Below are 19089 nucleotides of genomic sequence, written 5' to 3' on the forward strand. Positions count from 1 at the left end.
TTATGGGGTCCTCTTGGACCGTCGTATGAGGGAGTCCCAAATAGTTCCCTTGTCTCCAGACGTCGATCTTGATAGGGTTCCCTTGCCCTTGTCTAAGAGCTGCCCTGTCGGGGGCAAAGACCTCCTCGATTGGGTCTCAATCTAGGATTCTTCTATTGCCTATTTCTCTGAAGTCAAGGTTGCCTAGCCCGCACCTAGATTAGAGGGCAAGAGGGGCAATGACATGGTGTCAGGGAGGGAGATAGTGAGGGTTGTGTCGTGGTCCTAGGGGGTTCTGGCATACGCATTTGATACTGAGGTTGCGGTAGTGTCAATGGAGGTGAGCTTCGACTGTTTCGGTTGACGCCAGGGCTCCACTACCATTCACTAACACCACCCCAGCCTTGGCGTTGGCGGAAGCTGGAGTGGGGGCTGAAGTGGGCGAGAGTGGTGAGATCCCGACCACATTGGCGGATGCTGGCATTTTTTTGGCCTTTATTGACACCATTCCTATCTTGGTGTCGACGGGGATTGGTGCTGAGGTGGGGTGATAGTAGTGGGAGAGACCGAGGGGGCCCTTCTAGAGCTTGATACTAAGGTGTCGGCTGGCGAGCTGCTGACTCTGTTTCACAAGAGGATGGATTTTCTCCTAGTGCCAGGTTAGACAATTCATCAAAATTTTTTCTCTCTGTATCTGTATCTGTCTCTCTCAATCTCTCTGTATTTGTTAATAAAGAAAAGTTAGAGAAAAAGTTGAACACCCATCTTTATCAAACAAGCAGATATGTGTTAGACCATTTTTATCTGTTATCTATTTTGGTTTTTTTAATTTTTAATTTATTATTTAAATAATATCGGCTGGCTGATTCCACAACTACCCAACCACGGGTATCTAGCAGAATTGAAATAATAATGATAATAGCAGACTAGAGACAAGGACCAATACTGTCTTCTCTCCATAACTTCTGATCCTACCTCGGTTGAATGGTTGGTGTGTCTGTTCCTGCTCTCCTGCTTGCAAGCCAAACGGTCTGAATAGTAGGCCAGTGCCCACCACCAAAATAGTTTGGTATCTCAAAAAACTAAAACTTAAAAGTATTCGGGATAGTTACCCATTTGGCTCGTAATCAATCGCCAAGATTCTTAAAAGCAGATTTACAACTACAAAAATTAGGAGAATGGCTTTGAGAAGTCACCGATTGAATTTTGGTCTTTTTATAACATAATATGAATGATCTGTCTGTTCTAAATTTGAAGGCAAAGGCGGATAAAAGAAATGAAAAAACTTCTTCGGGCTGACTCTTGACTGGTAGGCACGGCGAGGCCGCTGGCCTTTCTACCCCTTTATATAGAATACAGTATGCAAAACTCAAAGCATCGCTGGAAACCCACTAGAGAAAAATGGGTTCCCAGAAAATTCAATTGGCTATTATTTTCTTTATCTGGGCTTCACTGACGTGCCTCTGTTTCAGCCTTTTAAGCGAGTACTCCATACTGGGTCATGACCTGGAGGACTTCCCTTCTGAGGAAAGAGTCGTAGAGCTCTTCCAACGATGGAGGCAGAAGCACAGAAGGGTGTACAAGCAGGCAGAGGAGGTGGAGAAAAGGTTCGAGAATTTCTGCATGAATTTGAAGTATATAATAGAGAAGAATGCAAGGAGCAGAGGGTCTCCCAAAGCGCATCGCTTGGGGTTGAACAGGTTTGCCGATATGAGCAACGAGGAGTTCAGGGAGGTCTATATGTCTAAGGTCAAGAAGCCCTTCACCGAGAAGAGCAACACTCTCATAAGCAGCAAGAGGCAGCAAGAGTTGCGATCTTGTGACGATGCTCCTTCGTCCTTGGATTGGAGGAGCAAGGGGGTTGTGACTGGCGTCAAGGACCAAGGCTCTTGTGGTAAGTTTTTTTTTTTTGTTTTTTTCTTCTTTTCCTGATAAGTTTTTTATTCTCTACATTCAATTATGTGGTAAAATTTATGGTTCGGTTAATTAGAAATACTGTGTGGAAGTGTGATCGGCAATGACCAGGGGTACGATACTTTGTAGTATAGTGTTTATTATTCATGCTCATCGACAATTTATATCTTAACATGTAGATAAAGTTGATAAAGAATATTAATTCCCGGCCCCATTTTTCGTAACAAGAGGAAAAGACAAGAAGTTTCTAACGACAGATAGTGATGTTATGTGGTTGTTTTTTAGTAGGAAAAGACAAAAATAAAAATATTTTTTAAGAAAAATTTTATTTGCAAGTTGATGTGAAGAACACATTTCTCCACTATTGAAATGATAAAATTTGATTTGCAATAAAAGTTTAAAAACCAACTTTCTTGCAACTCAAATTCTACTATATCAACGATGCGAATGAATCAACCTCATTGTCACGATCTCTTAAATGTTCATTCTGCCTATGTTCACAGGAAGTTGTTGGTCATTCTCCTCAACTGGTGCTATAGAAGGAATAAACGCCTTAGTCACTGGTGACCTTGTTAGCCTTTCGGAACAAGAACTTGTGGATTGTGATACTACCAACGATGGATGTGATGGAGGCTATATGGATTATGCTTTTGAATGGGTAATAAGCAATGGTGGGATTGATACAGAAGCTGATTATCCCTACACAGGTGTGGATGGTACCTGCAACACTACTAAGGTTTGGTTCCCCCTTTGCTAGATTATTTTGATTGTGAACATTATCAAAACATATAACATAATGTTTGATAGAAGTTTCATCAATTTTTTTTTTTTGTCTCATATATGATGTTTTACTTTAATCAGGAGGAAACCAAAGTTGTAACCATTGATGGCTATGAAGATGTGTCAGAATCAGACAGTGCTCTCTTGTGTGCTACTGTTCAGCAGCCCATTAGTGTGGGTATAGATGGCTCCGCTATGGACTTTCAACTATACACAAGTGTAAGTCTAATCTCTGAAGTTAATATGTTCAGTTGGAAGTTTGAAATTGGAAAAATGGATTGCTTCTGTAAAATTGAAAGTTATATAATCTCTTCAGGGTATCTACGATGGTGATTGTTCAAGCGATCCTGATGACATTGACCATGCAGTTTTGATAGTGGGCTATGGTTCTGAAGATGGTGAAGACTATTGGATAGTGAAAAACTCATGGGGAACAGACTGGGGAATCGAGGGATACATATATATAAGAAGGGACACTAATTTAACGTATGGAGTCTGTGCTATTAATGCCATGGCTTCCTATCCAACCAAGGAATCTTCCTCAACTTCTCCGCCACCACCGCCTACACCTGTGACACCCCCACCCCCACCACCACCTGTGACACCACCACCACCACCACCACCACCACCTCCTTCTCCTTCACCAAGTGAATGTGGAGATTCCTCCTATTGTCCAAGTGACGAGACGTGCTGCTGTATATATGAAGTCTATGGTTCTTGCCAGATCTATGGTTGCTGTCCATACGAAAATGCTGTTTGCTGTACCGGAACTGAGTACTGCTGCCCAAGTGGTTACCCCATTTGTGATATCCAAGAAGGGCTCTGTCTCAAGGTTAGACCTCAATTTAGATCATTCTTTTGTAAATACATAGCTTTTATTTGTCAGCCATTGATTACATTTTATCCAATTGCATGCCATTAGTTTACACAGTAGTAACTTCTTAGGCATCAAAGAAATGTCAATTTACTTGTTTCTATAGTTGCTGATTCTTTTTCAATTCGTGTTTTGTAGAACTATGGAGATTACTTGGGAGTAGCTGCTAGGAGGCGGGAGATGGCCAAACACAAGTTCCCATGGTCTAAATTGGAACAAAAGGAGAAGGGATACCAACCTCTCGAGTGGAAGAGAAATCGGTTAGCTGCATTACACAGACAGAGGGAGCAAATTTAGAAGTTCTATAATGTTTGCTGATGGTTGTTACTCTAGCTATTTCAATTTCTTCAAGGGCAGGCATTGTGTCATTCTGCTGTGACAGGTGTTTTATGGCTTTGGAATATATGCTGTAAGCAAAACCGGATACTTTCTCTAGATGGTGTATCGGAAACAATCGTTTTAATTCATAAATACTATGTTTACTTGATTTATGTTGTAGCACAACGTTCAAAGCAGCTAAGACGTTCTGTTCTGGTTCAAGTATTGTAATACAAGCAAGTGGGAATAAGAGATCTGTTGTGCAATTTCACATTGTTCAAGCTTGAATCAATAGTTGTTTTGACTTGTAATCTGATAAATGTGATATAGGAATCACTGTCCCAAGTTATGTTTGGTTACTGAGAAAGTGATGGGAAAGAAGGGATGAAAAAAACATAGGAAAATTCAAGATTCATTAAAAAGTTCACAAGATCTGCTCCTGCTGCCACTGCCTTGTCGCCTTTGAGAACGCGCAGAAGCATACAGAGAACTTCTCAAGTACACGGTTGCATGAGCAAAATGGTTGGGAACTAGATCATACTTTCCGGGTGGAGTAATGCTACATATAGTCGTGGAGTGTGTAAGTGCTGTACAATTATTTTAATAAAAAATAGAATCTACTATTAAAATTAATTTTTTTTCATGTGGGTCTCGTATTTACTCACTTTTTTTAAAGAGATTATGCAACACTTACACTTTTTACATGCAAATATCATTTTTCTTCCAGATGTGCTACAAGGACTGAAAGACTATAGGATGCTCCTCAGAGTTAAAGCGAAAAGTTCTTGACTCGTAAAACCAGATCCCTGTGCAATAAACTCTTGGGAACACTGTCGCCATCACAGTGCTACTTTGTTTAATTCTCACGGCATGAACATCCGAAATCCCAATTCCAACTCAAATGGCAAAAGAAGTTCCTTATCATGTTTTAAAAGTAGTCAAAGACTCAAAGTTACACTTTTAAGAGTCATTTTATATTAATTTTAAATCATTATAAAAGATAAGAATTTCTCCCTCTCAAATAATACGGAATGTCATTCAACATCTTCTTATACTTAGTCCGAAACTGCGAAACGTTACATTTTGAAGCAGTAAGACCAACTTCTTTGATAATTTTTAATTACCTCCAAAACAAACTTGATTGGTTGAAACCAACTTAACCAAGTCCTTGTGTGCTTGTTCTCTCCCATCGTTAGAGAAGAAAATTCAGTGACTGGATTTTTTTCTGACTAATTTCTGCATTGAGATAAGAAGTGTTGGCCTTCTTTGCGTGGATTCTGGTTCTGTTTGTATGCAGCCCAGTTTGATGGCTTTATCCAACAATGATTTGTTACGGTTTTTGGCAGATTTTCAACTAAACTTGGGCCGAAAGTGTTTTTACTCTTAGTTCGACCTCACCCGCTAATTAGGACTTCTTATATATTATATTAACCTTCTGTATAGCCGCCGCACTGTATTTTTTATTATCATCGTAATAAAACGTCCGTGAGTATAGGCACATTGCAAACACATAAATCTTGTATCGTTTGTGATTGATTAAATTTTTATTTTTCTTTTTCTCATATTGAGTTGTAAGTTTGTTGCCGCATGAGTCAATTTTTTTTTTTTTTTTTTTGAGTCAAAGTTATTTGTTTTGATGGAAAATGATGGTAAATAATGCAAATTTAATTCCAGGTCAAAAACACAAATTCATTGATAAAACATAACTAACCAACTTGTGCTTTCATTGTAATGCAATAGTTATATATATATATATATATATATATATATATATATAATCCATCTAGTTGTTGGTCATGTCAAGAATGGTCGTCCTCAAAACTGTCCATGCTTAAACATGTAGCACCATTCAGCATCAGATTGGCAAATTTTTACCTGGATGAGTCTACTTCGAAATTTCTGTTGGTGCAAAAGGGGCTGCAAAAGAGAAAATAGTGAGAGAAAAGTTTGCTTCAAGACGCGTTACGAATTTCGCTTTCTTTAAGACAATATTCGCCCTCATCAATAATGATATGCATACAGGTTACAAGTGAATTTACCTCCAAGAGATAATGAAGTCCAAAACAAATTTGTTTGTCTAATTACGTTATGCACACATGAAATTAAATCCCGAATACCTTCAGATTTTTCTATTCAACCAAGAGATTAAAAATCTATTCTTTACAGAATGAACAGATTTTAATAATAAGTTTTGAAGAAATGAAAACTTTTGGGGGAGAGAGAATTTCGAAATTACTTTCATAAACTTTATGCATTTTATATTTAAATTTGTAGACCAATGGGTCTATTTATAAAGATCAAAGATGTGAATGAAAACTTCTGTAATTTAATCCGAAAATGTATATTTATTGTGCCTGTTACCAAGTTTTCCATACATTGGACTTTAGTCCAAAGGTCACCACGCTCTCCACGAACCGGTCGGTTCGAGTCCAAGTAGATGCACTACTTTGATAACAATTTTTATATCATTTTTTTGGAATGCTTGGGCTCGTGGGCCGCACGCTCTATGGGCCTGCTGTTGGCCTTCACTTTGGACTGGACACTGGACGCCCAGGTTCGTGTGGAGAGGCCATCATTTCTCTTTTATTGTGTAGGATATTATTTTTTAATATTATTATTATTTTGAGATTTAAAAAAGTTGAATTGTTTGTGAAAATTTAAAAAAATTATAATAATAAAATGAAATGAAACGAAATATTTTTACTATCTAAACAAGATCTTCAAATGATCGATGATTTTCAAATGTTACAATGAGATGGATCAAAATAACAATGAGTAATGTCCCTTGGTCCATGTTTGTATTCAAGAAGTTTCCTTCGAAAGTTTGAAAGATGAGAACATGAGAACACCTCCTCCTCTCTCTCTCTCTCTCTCTCTCTCTCTCTCTACTTGCATGAAAAACAATGTGATCAAGGTACTACGCCTATGGTAAATGCCAAATGGGCTAGCAAAATAGCTTTAGATGGATCCAAATGCTACTACTTATATTTATTTACATAATCCTTTAATTATGTCAAATTAAGACTTTTGGATGCGGAATGGATCTGGATTTTTTTTTTTTCTCAAATATTAAATCTTATTGCATAGTCAAGATTGGTGGACCGCCAAAAATCTCTAAAGGCTACCTACGGGGGAGGGGCATATTGAATGAAAAGCTACGAAAATCACCTAGATTTATGTGCTGTCCGTAATTTGAGGGAAATATAAGAAAAGAATGACAATTTGAATGTCATTAATAAATGCAATTCAAAATAATAAAATATAAAAAGAAAGAATATTAAAATTAACAATTTTACTAATCATCCTCACACAATATACTATACATAAATTTTTTTTTTATTTTATTAAATGTGTGGTAATAAAATAAGTATGTTTTATAGAGTTTGGGTTCGATGAATAGAAAATCTGTAATAAAATTAGTGGAGGGTAAAAGTAAATAAGGTTTGTCAACTTTGAAAAGTTTCACCCAACAATGCAGATGGGATGCAGCATTGACGTGAAACTTGCCTTGAAAGAAGAACCTCAATATGTGTCTGTGTGTGGTAATAAAATCATTATTGAGAATGATGGAATGATGTTGGGTGGACGTGGCCATGTAAAAGGGAAGTGAAACATGTCGGTCCATGCCGCTCTAACAACCGTCTCTGTTTCCCAACTGTTCGTCCGTGACCACACCTCCCTATTACCAACCATATTAATTACAAGTCCGTTTAGATAGTGAGAGCATTTTAACTTATTTTATTATTATAATTTTTTTAAATTTTTATATAAAATATAATAAATAATTTAATTTTTTAAAATTTTAAAAAATATATTATTAAAAACTAATATTATAATAATATTTTATTCAATTTTTAATTTTTAACTTTTATATCATATCATTTTATCTCAATTTTTTTTCTTATTAACTAAAAAAATATCTCAACTCAACTTAACTCATCTCACTGTATAAAAAATAATAATATAACTCTCACGGACGCCCTGCCCCTGCCCCTGCCCCTGCCCCTTCCCTAATCCCTTATCTTCTATTCTCTTCTACTTTATTGTTATTGAGATTTATCAACATTTTATTTCTTACCTAATCTCATAAACTAAACTTATAAATTAATTTTTATAAGATAAAAGAGGCATCCAGAGGGAATTATTGCTGTAAATTAAAACTAAAGAAAGAAATCAAAAGACGCGTGTCTTCAAACGCGACAACGAACAAAGCCACAAGAGTTCCACTTTATCCTTCAAGCTCAGAGTCAGTTTGCTCGGTTACCGTACTCTTTTTGAGCGCATAACGAAGAAAGTAAAAGGAGCACTAAGCCCTCTCTCTCTCTCTCTCTCTCTCTCTCCCTCTCGGCTTTTCTTTATTTTCACTCATTCCGCCAGAGTCTACGGCATCATTTTAGGTGATCTCTCACATTATATCTTATTTTCTTTGGTAATCTTTCTTTCTTCAGTCAGTGATTGGCAATTTTAATAGTGCATGAAACTCTTCAAGTTGGGTGCTTTCCGTTCTTTGCGATTGTAAGTTCTTCATTTTTTTTTTTAACCATCTGGTATTGTTGTTCTTCAGTTTTTTTTACTCGGTATGAGACTGTTGAAGTAAACTAAAATCTGGGCAAGAAAGTCATGTTTCACGTGATTTCAATGACCGTTTTGTAGTTCATTACAGTGGTTCTTTCTTCTTCTTTTTACAAAGAAAAACACTAGTTCTTCTCAGTATCGCTTTGGTAGGGTAGGTGAAATCTAAGTTATCTAATCAATGGTTGTTCTGCTTAGTTGTTCAGAATTAACTGTCAACTGAAATTAGAAATTCTTGGTATCTGATATTAATTTATCGTCTGACTGATTCTTTTATGACGGTATCAGTTTCTTAAATGCTCAGATGAGTAAAGAAAAGGAGATGAATTCCTAGGCTTAGCTTAATCGGGGTTTTTATATCTTCTCTTACTTACAAAATTATGAAATCTAATGTTCAGAACCGGATCTTTCTCAATTGTGCTATCTTTTCTACAGATTTTATTTCTTTTGCTGTTCTTTTTCGAATTCCTGTTTACAGCTGAGAACTGTAAGTGCTAATGGTGTTCCAGTGTTTATATTTAAGGATTTTGCTATATTGGAGTAAAATATCACCAGCTTCGTATTATTGTTTTTCTCCTGGGTCCGTTTTCCTGTGGCATGCTTAGTATGTTTGTGGTTTCATATATTCTAATGATTATACTTTTTGTGGAATTTCAGAATTTGTGGAGAATTGGTGTTTGGAGGGATTTAGGATGATATTTGCCATATTATCTTGTAAATTGCTATGATTTTGTCAATTGGAGGACTATGAACTAAAAGGGACTGCATAGAATTCAATTGGCTGCAATTTTTGATGGGGGAAAGAAAATTGAATTTCAATGCACCACTTCTGTCTGTGAGGCGATTTGCTTCACCCTCAGGATTTGAAGATAGAAGAAATAGGAAAATAATTGAGAATCCTCAGCCCAACAGACAACTTACGCTTCCTTTTTATCGATCAGAATTTGATTTGGAGCAAGTAACAGAACCTGTTGCTGTTCCTTTTCGGTGGGAGAGGATCCCAGGAAGAGCCAAGGATAGCAGTGGACCTGGGCCTCAGCCTCCTGAGGAGGCCTCTGTTACTCCAAGGCTTCCTCCTGCAAGGTTTATCAATACTATGAACACGCCTTTAGAAAAGGAATGTTACAATGCAGATAGATTAAGGTGTCAAGTTGAACCAAATTCTTTAAATGAAAAGGAATGCTCCAAAGAGGGGATAAATGAGAAGGGGGATTTGGATTTGGAGGACAATGACGACATTTATTCTGATGCACAAGATACCCTGTCTCCTACGGATTCATTCTCCATGAACTACAGTGCAAGTGGTCTGAGTGGGTCAGATGGTCCAGATGTGAAGCCTTCCGGAACATTCTCTACAGATCCACAAACTCGAGATTTTATGATGAGTCGTTTCTTACCTGCAGCCAGGGCAATGGCTTTAGAACCACCTCAATATGCATCAAGGAAACAAGGTGCTCCACCCGAGCAACCTAGAAAAGTTGAAAGAGTTGTTAGTGAGGATAGGAGGCTTTTACTATATCAAAATCGGTCTGACATTATACCACCCTCTGGCCAAAATAAAGAGGAAGAACAAAGTGAAGATGAAGACAATGAGTATGATGATCCTGGTTATAACGAGCAACCTAGAAAAGTTGAAAGAGTGGTTAGTGAGGATAGGAGGCTTTTACTATATCAAAATCAGTCTGACATAATACCACTCTCTGGCCAAAATAAAGAGGAAGAACAAAGTGAAGATGAAGACAATGAGTATGATGATCCTGGTTATAATTCAGCTAAAGGTTGTGGGCTATTCCCGCGATTATGCTTTAAGAATTCTTTGTGCCTCTTAAGTCCAGTGCCAGGGATGAAACTGAGGACTCTCACTCCTGTGCGTTCCACCCGTGACGTTGTAAGGCCAGGGAAAATGGCTCAATCTCACAGTCAAACTGCCCAAAAGGTGAACATTCCATTTTCCCTTTCTCTTTATGTTTCATGTTATTGCTGTAACTAGTAGAAGTCAATTTTAGTGCTTCCAATCTTGTCTGTTTTCAGCATGCTTGGAATGCTGTTGATAAGTCCAAATCTGACTTTGGAGTTCAATCGGCTGAACTGCATAAGGTTGATAAAAAGCATTTTAGTGAATCCAGTAGGTTAACACGGTCTGGAGAACTGCAAACAACAGGTAGGTTATCTCCGTACACACGTTCATGGGGTGCTGGAGTATCTCCCTACAGGAACAAAGCACCTCAGTCTCCCTTTTGTGGATCAGTCAGTTTCCTTGGCATGCCCAAAGAAGTTGAAAACGTCAAAGCCAACAGGTTTAGTCAGCATACTGGAGGCAGCAACAAAAATAAGAAAGAATTAGGCTCAATGAGCCCAGCCGTTGAGAAGACATTGTATGTAGACACTGTAAATAATGCAGAAAAATCATGTTCAAATTCGAGCTCCTCAGTTACTCAGGGATGGATTAATTCTGCTGGTGAGTGTCTGGACATTTCATCAGAGGGAAGGGGGTTGGAAGAAACTACTACTGCAGAATCCGTTTACCAAGATATACAATGCCTAAATATTTCAAATGAAGGGAGCATATTAGACCCCTTCGTGTCGTTTGATGCTGATATATCTTATGAGTCTAAAATATCACATCCAAAAGGCCAAGAAGTCACGATTGAGGGCTCTGGACAGAATGAAGGATTTCATAGAAAATCTAGCTTGGAATGCTCAAAACCGACTACTGAAGGAAATCTAAATATCAGCAGTGGTCAAATTCATAAAGCAGATGAGACAGGAACTGCTGATGCTAGTTTTGTACGGTCCCCTGCCCACCCTCCTTTGCCAAAGTCACCTTCTGAGTCTTGGCTTTGGCGTACGCTGCCTTCCGTTTCCGCGCGTTATCCGATTCTACCTTCAAATCTTGGCACTCAAATGGATCTTAAAAGGGAGGATCCTAAGACATCGTCCACTAATACCAAGTGGGAAACCATTGTAAAATCCTCCCATTTGCATCATGATCATGTTCGTTATTCTCAGGTAATGGCATCATTCTTCATCTTCATTGGTTCTCCATAATTGAATTAATGTTTACAACTGAGAGCAAAAGAAGAGCTAATTTTTTTTGTTCTTTTCTGGTTGACAGGAATTAATTCTTCCTATTTCTCAGCAACCCGAAATTTAATGCAGAGGCCTCCCTTAGAAGGCCTTAGGCCCCACATTGGCTTGTTTGATAAGTTCAGTTTTGAAAGTGCAAAATATAGTATATTTCTTCCTTCCTGTCTTTTCATCGGAGATTCTCCTATACCTTGCTTCTTCTCAAGATAAGTTAGGTGGGTGGAATTTGGTTTGCTCAATTCTTGTTTAATTTTTTCCAGTTTACTGTTATTAATCCTTGTAATGTAGCTGAGGCAATAGGCAGAGCAGGCTATCTTTATAATCCCTTGCAATGTAGCTGAGGCAATAGGCAGAGCAGGCCATCTTTATAATCCCTTGCAAATTGCAATGGCCCTTAATCTTTTATACCGTCCACATTTTTCTATGACGTTGTGTTTATATATATATATATACACACACATGTATTTATCCTTTTTGTTTGGATAATGAACGAAGATTTGGGTTCCTAATTTGGACTGAACAGCAACCTATGTACTCGCACGGCTGTACTTTTTCTTGCAGTATTTGTATTAGCAAATCAAATCTCCTTCATTCCAGCAAGATTTCACAATCCTCGCAATCCCATAATTTTAGCTAATTAGCTGTAGTCATTACACATTCTTTCTTTGTACAACTAAGTCTTTTTCTTTCCATGTATACATTATTTCACTCAAGCATATATACGTGTATGAAATCAATGAATAAACAAGTGAATTATTTCTCACATTGAGTTTCTTAACATGGTATCAGCCAAATATCGATTCTAATTTTTTTTTCCATACCTTCCATGGCTTCAGAAATACCTCCCGTGAATTCCCTTTCCACTGATTCCTCTTCTTCTTCTTCTCCATATCTTCTGCATCCTTCTGATTCTCCCAGCCTTATTCTTATTTCTGGTCATCTCACTGGTGACAATTTCCCCTAATGGCAACTTGCTCTTCGCCGTGCCCTCAATGCCAAAAACAAACTTTGTTTTGTTGATGGCACTCTCAAACCACCTGCTACCACCTCCACCGAATATGCTCAATGGAGTAGGACCAAAGACATAGTCCTCACTTGGATTCTCAACACCATCAACCCTTCCCTTGCCAACTCCCTAGACTACCATGATAATCCTCGTGCTGTCTGGCTTGATCTTGAGTCACGTTTTTGTCATGGCAACAACGCCCGTCTCTTCCATCTCAAATGAGAAATCTCTAATCTTCACCAAAATCAACTTTCCATCCCCAACTACTATAATAGCATCAAACAACTTTGGGATGAGCTCGGCAGCCTTCAAACTCCCACTGATGCAAATACCTTAGAAAAGAGGGCTGAGAACGAGCATGTGTTCCAGTTTCTATTGGGCCTCAACGACTCCTTCGCTGCCCTCCGCACCCAAATCCTCGCCACCGATCCCCTTCCTCCTTTCAACAAAGTTTTTTCCATTATTTTTCAAGAAGAAAAACAACGCCTCCTTCATATTACCTATCAACCACACGAAAACATAGCCCTTGCTGCTTGGGTTTCTCATCCCATTCAGATAAACCCTATCTCAAATGCACCGAGTGTGGCAAAGACGGACATCCCCGTCACCGTTGCTGGCGTCTCATCGGCTACCCCCCAGGCCGTGAATCCCGCAACAATTGCACACCTTCTCTTCTTGGGAAGCCGCCTGTTGCTGTCAATTTTGCAGGTGCTAGCTCCAGTTCGATTCCAGGTCTCTCACAAGAAAATTACCAGTAGCTCATGGCCCTGCTTTAACCTTCTTCTTCGACCGAGCAGTTCGCGGGTAACTCCTTCACCTCTGTTTTTAATTCACAACAAGATTGGATCATAGATAGTGGCGCGACCAACCACATGAGCCCTTGCCAATCCATCTTCTCGCAACTCAAGCTGCCACCCATGGATCGCTCTATTCGATTACCCACGGGACAGACCATCCCCATTGAAAGGATTGGCTCCATTTTTCTCTCTGAAACCCTCACTCTCCACAATGTCTTATATGTCCCTACCTTTTGTTTTAATCTCCTCTCTATCCTTAATCTCACCACCCACTTATCTTGCGTTGCATTATTCTCATCTTCTCACTGTTTTTTTAGGACCTTCAGTCGAAGAGGCTGATTGGAGCGGGTGAAGCTTGCAATGGACTCTACATTTTTCGGCCCCAAAAATGCACTGCTTTGTCCGTTCAAAAAATTGATAATAAGACCCTTTGGCATTGCTGTCTAGGTCACCCTTCAAGCTTTACTATTCCTACTATTTTTGATAGTCCATGTATTATTTTTTCTTGTGATACTTGTGCTCGTTCTAAGCACACCCGTTTACCTTTTCCCATTCATGCGAATAAAAATTTAGTTCCTTTTCATTGATTACATTGTGATATTTGGAGCGGTTATCCCACTGCCTTTATTTGTGGTGCTCATTATTTTTTTACTATTGTTGACGATTTTTCTCGCACTATATGAATTTATTTAATGCGTTTTAAATCGAAAATTTTTAGTCATCTAATGCATTTCTTTGCTCTTGTCAAAACTCAATATAACTCCATGATCAAAATTATTCGTACTGATAATGGTCAAGAATTCCTTTAAAAAAATCTTCAAACCTACTTCCATGACCATGGCATCCTTCATGAGTGTACCTGTGTTGAAACTCCTCAACAAAACGGTGTTGTGGAACGTAAACACAGACACCTCTTGAATGTTGCTCGGAGTCTCCGTTTTCAAGCTCATTTACCCCTTCAATTTTGGGGAGAATGTGTTCTTACTGCTGCTTACCTCATCAATAGGACTCATAGTCGATCTCTTCAAAATAAAACTCCTTTTCAACTTCTTCTCAATATTGCACCCACCTACTCTCATCTACGTGTCTTTGGTTGTCTTTGTTATGCTCAGACCCTCACTGCTCATCGGGACAAATTTTCTCCCCGAGCATCTCATTGTATCTTTATTGGTTATCCTAGCAACCGTAAAGCTTACAAATTATACAACCTTGACACTAACTCTATTGTTTACTCACGTGACGTTACTTTTCATAAAAATCAGTTTCCTTTTCAACACTCTGTCACTTCCCAACCCAACGCATCCCAAATTTCATCTTTACCTATTCCTGAACCTATTCCCTCCTTTACTCCTTCACTGACCACAACTACAGATCCGAACCCCAATTCTCCTATTCCCTCTTCACACCCCACATCTCCCATTCCCTCTTGTCCTCGCTGTTCTATCTCTCGCCCTGCCTATCTTCTTGATTACGTTTGTCCTACTATTTCCACGGAGTCCAATGCATCTTCAACTGCTGCACAGTCCTCAGGTACTTCTCATCCCTTATCTGCTTTCTTTTCATACTCTCGTTTTTCACTTGCTCATCATTTATTCTTAACTGCTCTCACTGCTTCTGTTGAGCCCACTTGTTACTCCGAAGCCAATCGCCACTCTCATTGGCGTGAAGCCATAGCCTCCGAACTTCGTGCCCTTGAGGAAAACTCCACTTGGACACTTGAACCTCTTCCTTCTGGCGAAACACCCATCGGTTGCAAATGGATTTTCAAGACCAAACTTCGTGCTGATGGTACCATTGAGCGCTACAAAGCTCGACTTATAGCCAAAGGCTACACTCAAGTGGAAGGTATAGACTATCATGAAACTTTTGCTCCAATTGCCAAAATGACCACTGTCCGCTGCGTTCTAGCAATTGCTGCCACCAAGAATTGGATTATTCACCAAATGGACGTTCACAATGCCTTTTTGCATGGTGAACTTGATGAGGAAGTTTATATGAAACCCCCACCAGGCTACTGCATTAAGGGAGAGACACGTGTCTGTCACCTCCGGAAATCCCTCTATGGCCTCAAGCAAGCTTCTCGGAATCGGTTAAACTAACGTCTGTTCTTCTTAATGCAGGTTTTGTTCAATCTCAAGCCGATCACTCTCTATTTACCTTGTTTACTGCTACTAGTCTCACTATTATCTTGGTATATGTCGATGACATCTTGGTCGTCGGTAATGATCTCTCCCAAGTCACTTTTTCCAAGACTATTATTTCTTCTCACTTCAAAACTAAGGATCTTGGACCGCTCAAATATTTCCTTGGTCTTGAAGTCGCTCGCTCACCTTCAGGCATTTTTCTCAATCAACGCATATATGCCCTGGAAATTCTTGCTGATAGTGGTCGGCTTGGTTCTCGCCCTGCTCCCTTTCCCATGGAGTAAAACTTGAAGCTCAACAACACAGATGGGGATCTACTTCCTGACCCTGCCCCATACCGACAGTTAGTTGGACAACTCATTTATCTCACCATCACTCGTCCTGATATTGTCTTTGCCGTCAACATCCTTAGCCAATTCATGCATCCTCCCAGAATTTCTCACATGACAGCTGCTACTCGTGTTCTCCGCTACATCAAAGGCACTCTCGGCCAAGGCATTTTTTTCTCCTCCTCAAATGACCTTCATGTTCGCGCCTACACAGATTCTGATTGGGCTAGTTGCCCCACCACCCGACGCTCTACCACGGATTTTTTTATCACTCTTGGCTCTAGTCCTATTTCATGGCGTACCAAGAAACAGACTACAGTTGTCCATTCCTCTACGGAAGCCGAATACCGTGCCATGGATGTCACCACCTGTGAACTAGTATGGTTGCAACACCTTCTCCGTGATCTCGGCATCTCACACAAAGGTCCCATGACTCTCCACTGCGACAACCAATCTGCTCTCTACATTGCTCACAACCCTGTCTTCCATGAACGCACCAAACATATTGAGATCGATTGCCATATTGTTCGTGACAAACTTCGCTCTGGTCTTCTCACCACTGCTCATTTACCCTCTTCCGAGCAACTCGCCGACATCTTCACCAAAGTTTTGGGTAGCAATCTCTTTCATCATCTATCTCGCAAGTTGGACATTACGAATCTTCATGCACCAACTTGAGGGAGAGTATTAGCAAATCAAATCTCCTTCATTCCAGCAAGATTCCACAATCCTCGCAATCCCATAATTTTACCTAATTAGCTGTAGCCGTTACACATTCTTTCTTTATATAGCAAATTCTTTTTCTTTCCATGTATATATTATTTCACTCAAGCATATATACGTGTATGAAATCAATGAATAAATAAGTGAATTATTTCTCACATTGAGTTTCTTAACAATTTGCATGGCTGTAGTATGTTTTTTTTATCTCACTTCAGTTCATGTTATGAATCAACTTACGATTATGGCTGTGGTGTTCTGAAAATACTGTTCCCATAATAGCATTTAAAATGTCACGTGAGCTAAAACTCATGGTCTCTGTTTTTTTATATTTTTATTTTTTATTTTCAAGTTTTATTAAGTTTATTGCACCGTTTCCAGATCTTTCCAAGTGGTCCTAGAGAGGCCCAATACGACTCTGACTTTTAAATTCTAAATTGAAGCCCTGCCGGTCATTTTAGCCCAATCTAGAGAAACGTGAGGACCGTTTGAGTCGAAACATCACATGGTCCAACAAACTAACTACATCGTTCCCATTTGAAGGGGAAAAAAAAAAAAAAAAAAAGACTGTATCTTAACCAAAGATCGGTAATGTTCGTGGAAATCAAATATTTCTTGGTCTTTGCTTGTGTCCCATAGAATCTTCCGCTTCTCAAAGATGTACTACTCTACAGGTTTAAAATGCTCTTTGCTTGTGTCCCATCAAATGAGTCAAATGAACCAAATAAAATAAAAGAAGAAAACGTAAAAGGAGAAAAGAATTAATAGGAATGGTTAAAAAAAAAAATATGGAAAAATAGGATTAGTTTTTTTGCTCAATCAAATTAATGCAAAGGTAACGTCTCACACACACACCTATGGATGAAAATTAAGATAAGAATTATGGGAATCAAATAAACGCGTGATATCCAATAAGCGTAATCTTGATATTTCACTACAATAAAAATGACTTTTTGCAACGAACATTTGCAATGACATTTTTTCTCGTTGTTAATAATGCATCATTTGTAATAATTAAAAATAATTCGTTTGAAATAGTTGCATTTATAACGGCAAATTCTCTTAACAATAACAAAATATTTTTAATTATTTTAACACGTCAATCAATCATTATTTAATGTTTGAATGAATGATGAACTCTATCTAAAATAGGAGTGTCATCGGTCTGATCTGATCCGGTCCCTGGGGGGGAGGGGAGGGAGGGTTCACGGATCGAAAATTTTGGTCTATCCTTTTCCAAGTCTAGACCAAACCGATTGAATCAATCCGGTCGGTCCAATTCGATTCGGGCCAATGTAAAATGGGTCAAACATACAAAAAGTCTAAAATCACTTCTAATATGTTTTTTGACTATTTTCGATCCATTAATACAAAAAAGTCCACAATGCTTACACTTTTGAATAACAACTATTTATTTTTATTTGCACATTTTGTACTTAAAAATAGCCTAAAAAGGTTGAAAAATTATCTAAATTATCCATATCTATCTACGAGAATTAGCAATCATCAGAATAAAGTTAAAAACAAAAAAATAGAGAAAATGAAATTAAAAAATACAATATCATCCAAACTCTGAATACATATAGTCATTGCGGATAGGTTAGATGAAAATTAATTATGTTATATAACTACTATATGAAATAGTATATATATATATATATATATATATATATATATAATATTTTGAAAAACTTTATATATACTTCTGTCGGTTCGGTCCAAAAAAAGCAAACCCCTAGACGGATTCAAAAATTGAAATTCTAAGGTATAAATGGATTGGACCGAGATGATACAATCCGATTTTCTGGTCCAGACCAAATAACAGCTTACACCCCTAGTCCAAAATGTGTGATATTATATTTTTTTTTCCTCTTATGTAAGACTATTTGTACTGAGATACACTAGCTGCAAATAGTTTTTTTTTTTTTTGTCACAAATAGCATATTTGCATATTAGCAACGTTGCAAATAGATATATTTGCAACAAATGTACATGTCATTGCAAATAAACATACTCTTTTGCAACGAATGTATATTTCATTACAAATAAACATATTTTACAATGAATGTACAATTTTCGTGAATTTTGTTTGCAACAGTTTTTATCATTGCAAAATGTATTTTTGTTGTAGTGTGTGTATGTATATAATGTATATATAAATATAGCTTGACATATCAATGGAAACACAATGTTAAAATAGACACCATTTTCTATAGAAATAAAAAAAGAAAAAAAAAAGATATTTGCAGTCCTATGATATACAAATTCTGCACACTTCTTTTAAAAAAATAGGTAAATCTGGAACCCACATGAAAAAATTATATTTTAATAGTGGACCCTACTTTTTTTTAAGAGAGTATATGAGCCTTGCACGTCCTAAAACTATATCTAGCATTACTCATAAATGGATCATAAAATAAAGTATCACTACCAATTCTCTGAATCATCGGTCGAATATTAACATATTGACTTGAAGAGGAAGGAGTACCTGGCATCCATGTACAACTGGTGGAGTACTTTCATGTTTGTCCTCTAAATCGGTTAATTAATCCATACCATACATGAGTTG

At 38.1% G+C, this 19089-nt stretch overlaps 2 protein-coding genes across 3 annotated transcripts; both read left to right on the forward strand.

Annotated features, from left to right (window-relative positions):
* Positions 1-1109: 1109 nt before the first annotated feature.
* On the forward strand, positions 1110-4131 carry LOC121264823 (low-temperature-induced cysteine proteinase-like). Its single transcript, XM_041168127.1, has 5 exons — positions 1110-1873; positions 2397-2629; positions 2755-2892; positions 2990-3505; positions 3686-4131. The coding sequence occupies exons 1-5, from the start codon at positions 1381-1383 to the stop codon at positions 3842-3844; spliced, it is 1539 nt and encodes a 512-aa protein (XP_041024061.1). The 5' UTR covers positions 1110-1380; the 3' UTR covers positions 3845-4131.
* A 3963-nt stretch (positions 4132-8094) lies between these two features.
* Positions 8095-11848, forward strand: LOC121264824. Of its 2 annotated transcripts, none has more exons than XM_041168129.1 (4): positions 8095-8380; positions 9095-10373; positions 10469-11446; positions 11553-11848. In XM_041168129.1, exons 2-4 carry the CDS (start codon positions 9231-9233, stop codon positions 11589-11591), a joined length of 2160 nt encoding a protein of 719 aa, XP_041024063.1. In that variant the 5' UTR covers positions 8095-8380; positions 9095-9230; the 3' UTR covers positions 11592-11848. The 2 variants fall into 2 exon arrangements, with proteins under 2 accessions (XP_041024063.1, XP_041024062.1); XM_041168128.1 differs by having other exon boundaries at positions 8095-8262.
* The last annotated feature ends 7241 nt before the right edge of the window (positions 11849-19089 follow it).

Source organism: Juglans microcarpa x Juglans regia, chromosome 5D, assembly GCF_004785595.1.
Source record: "Juglans microcarpa x Juglans regia isolate MS1-56 chromosome 5D, Jm3101_v1.0, whole genome shotgun sequence".
NCBI lineage: Eukaryota > Viridiplantae > Streptophyta > Magnoliopsida > Fagales > Juglandaceae > Juglans > Juglans microcarpa x Juglans regia.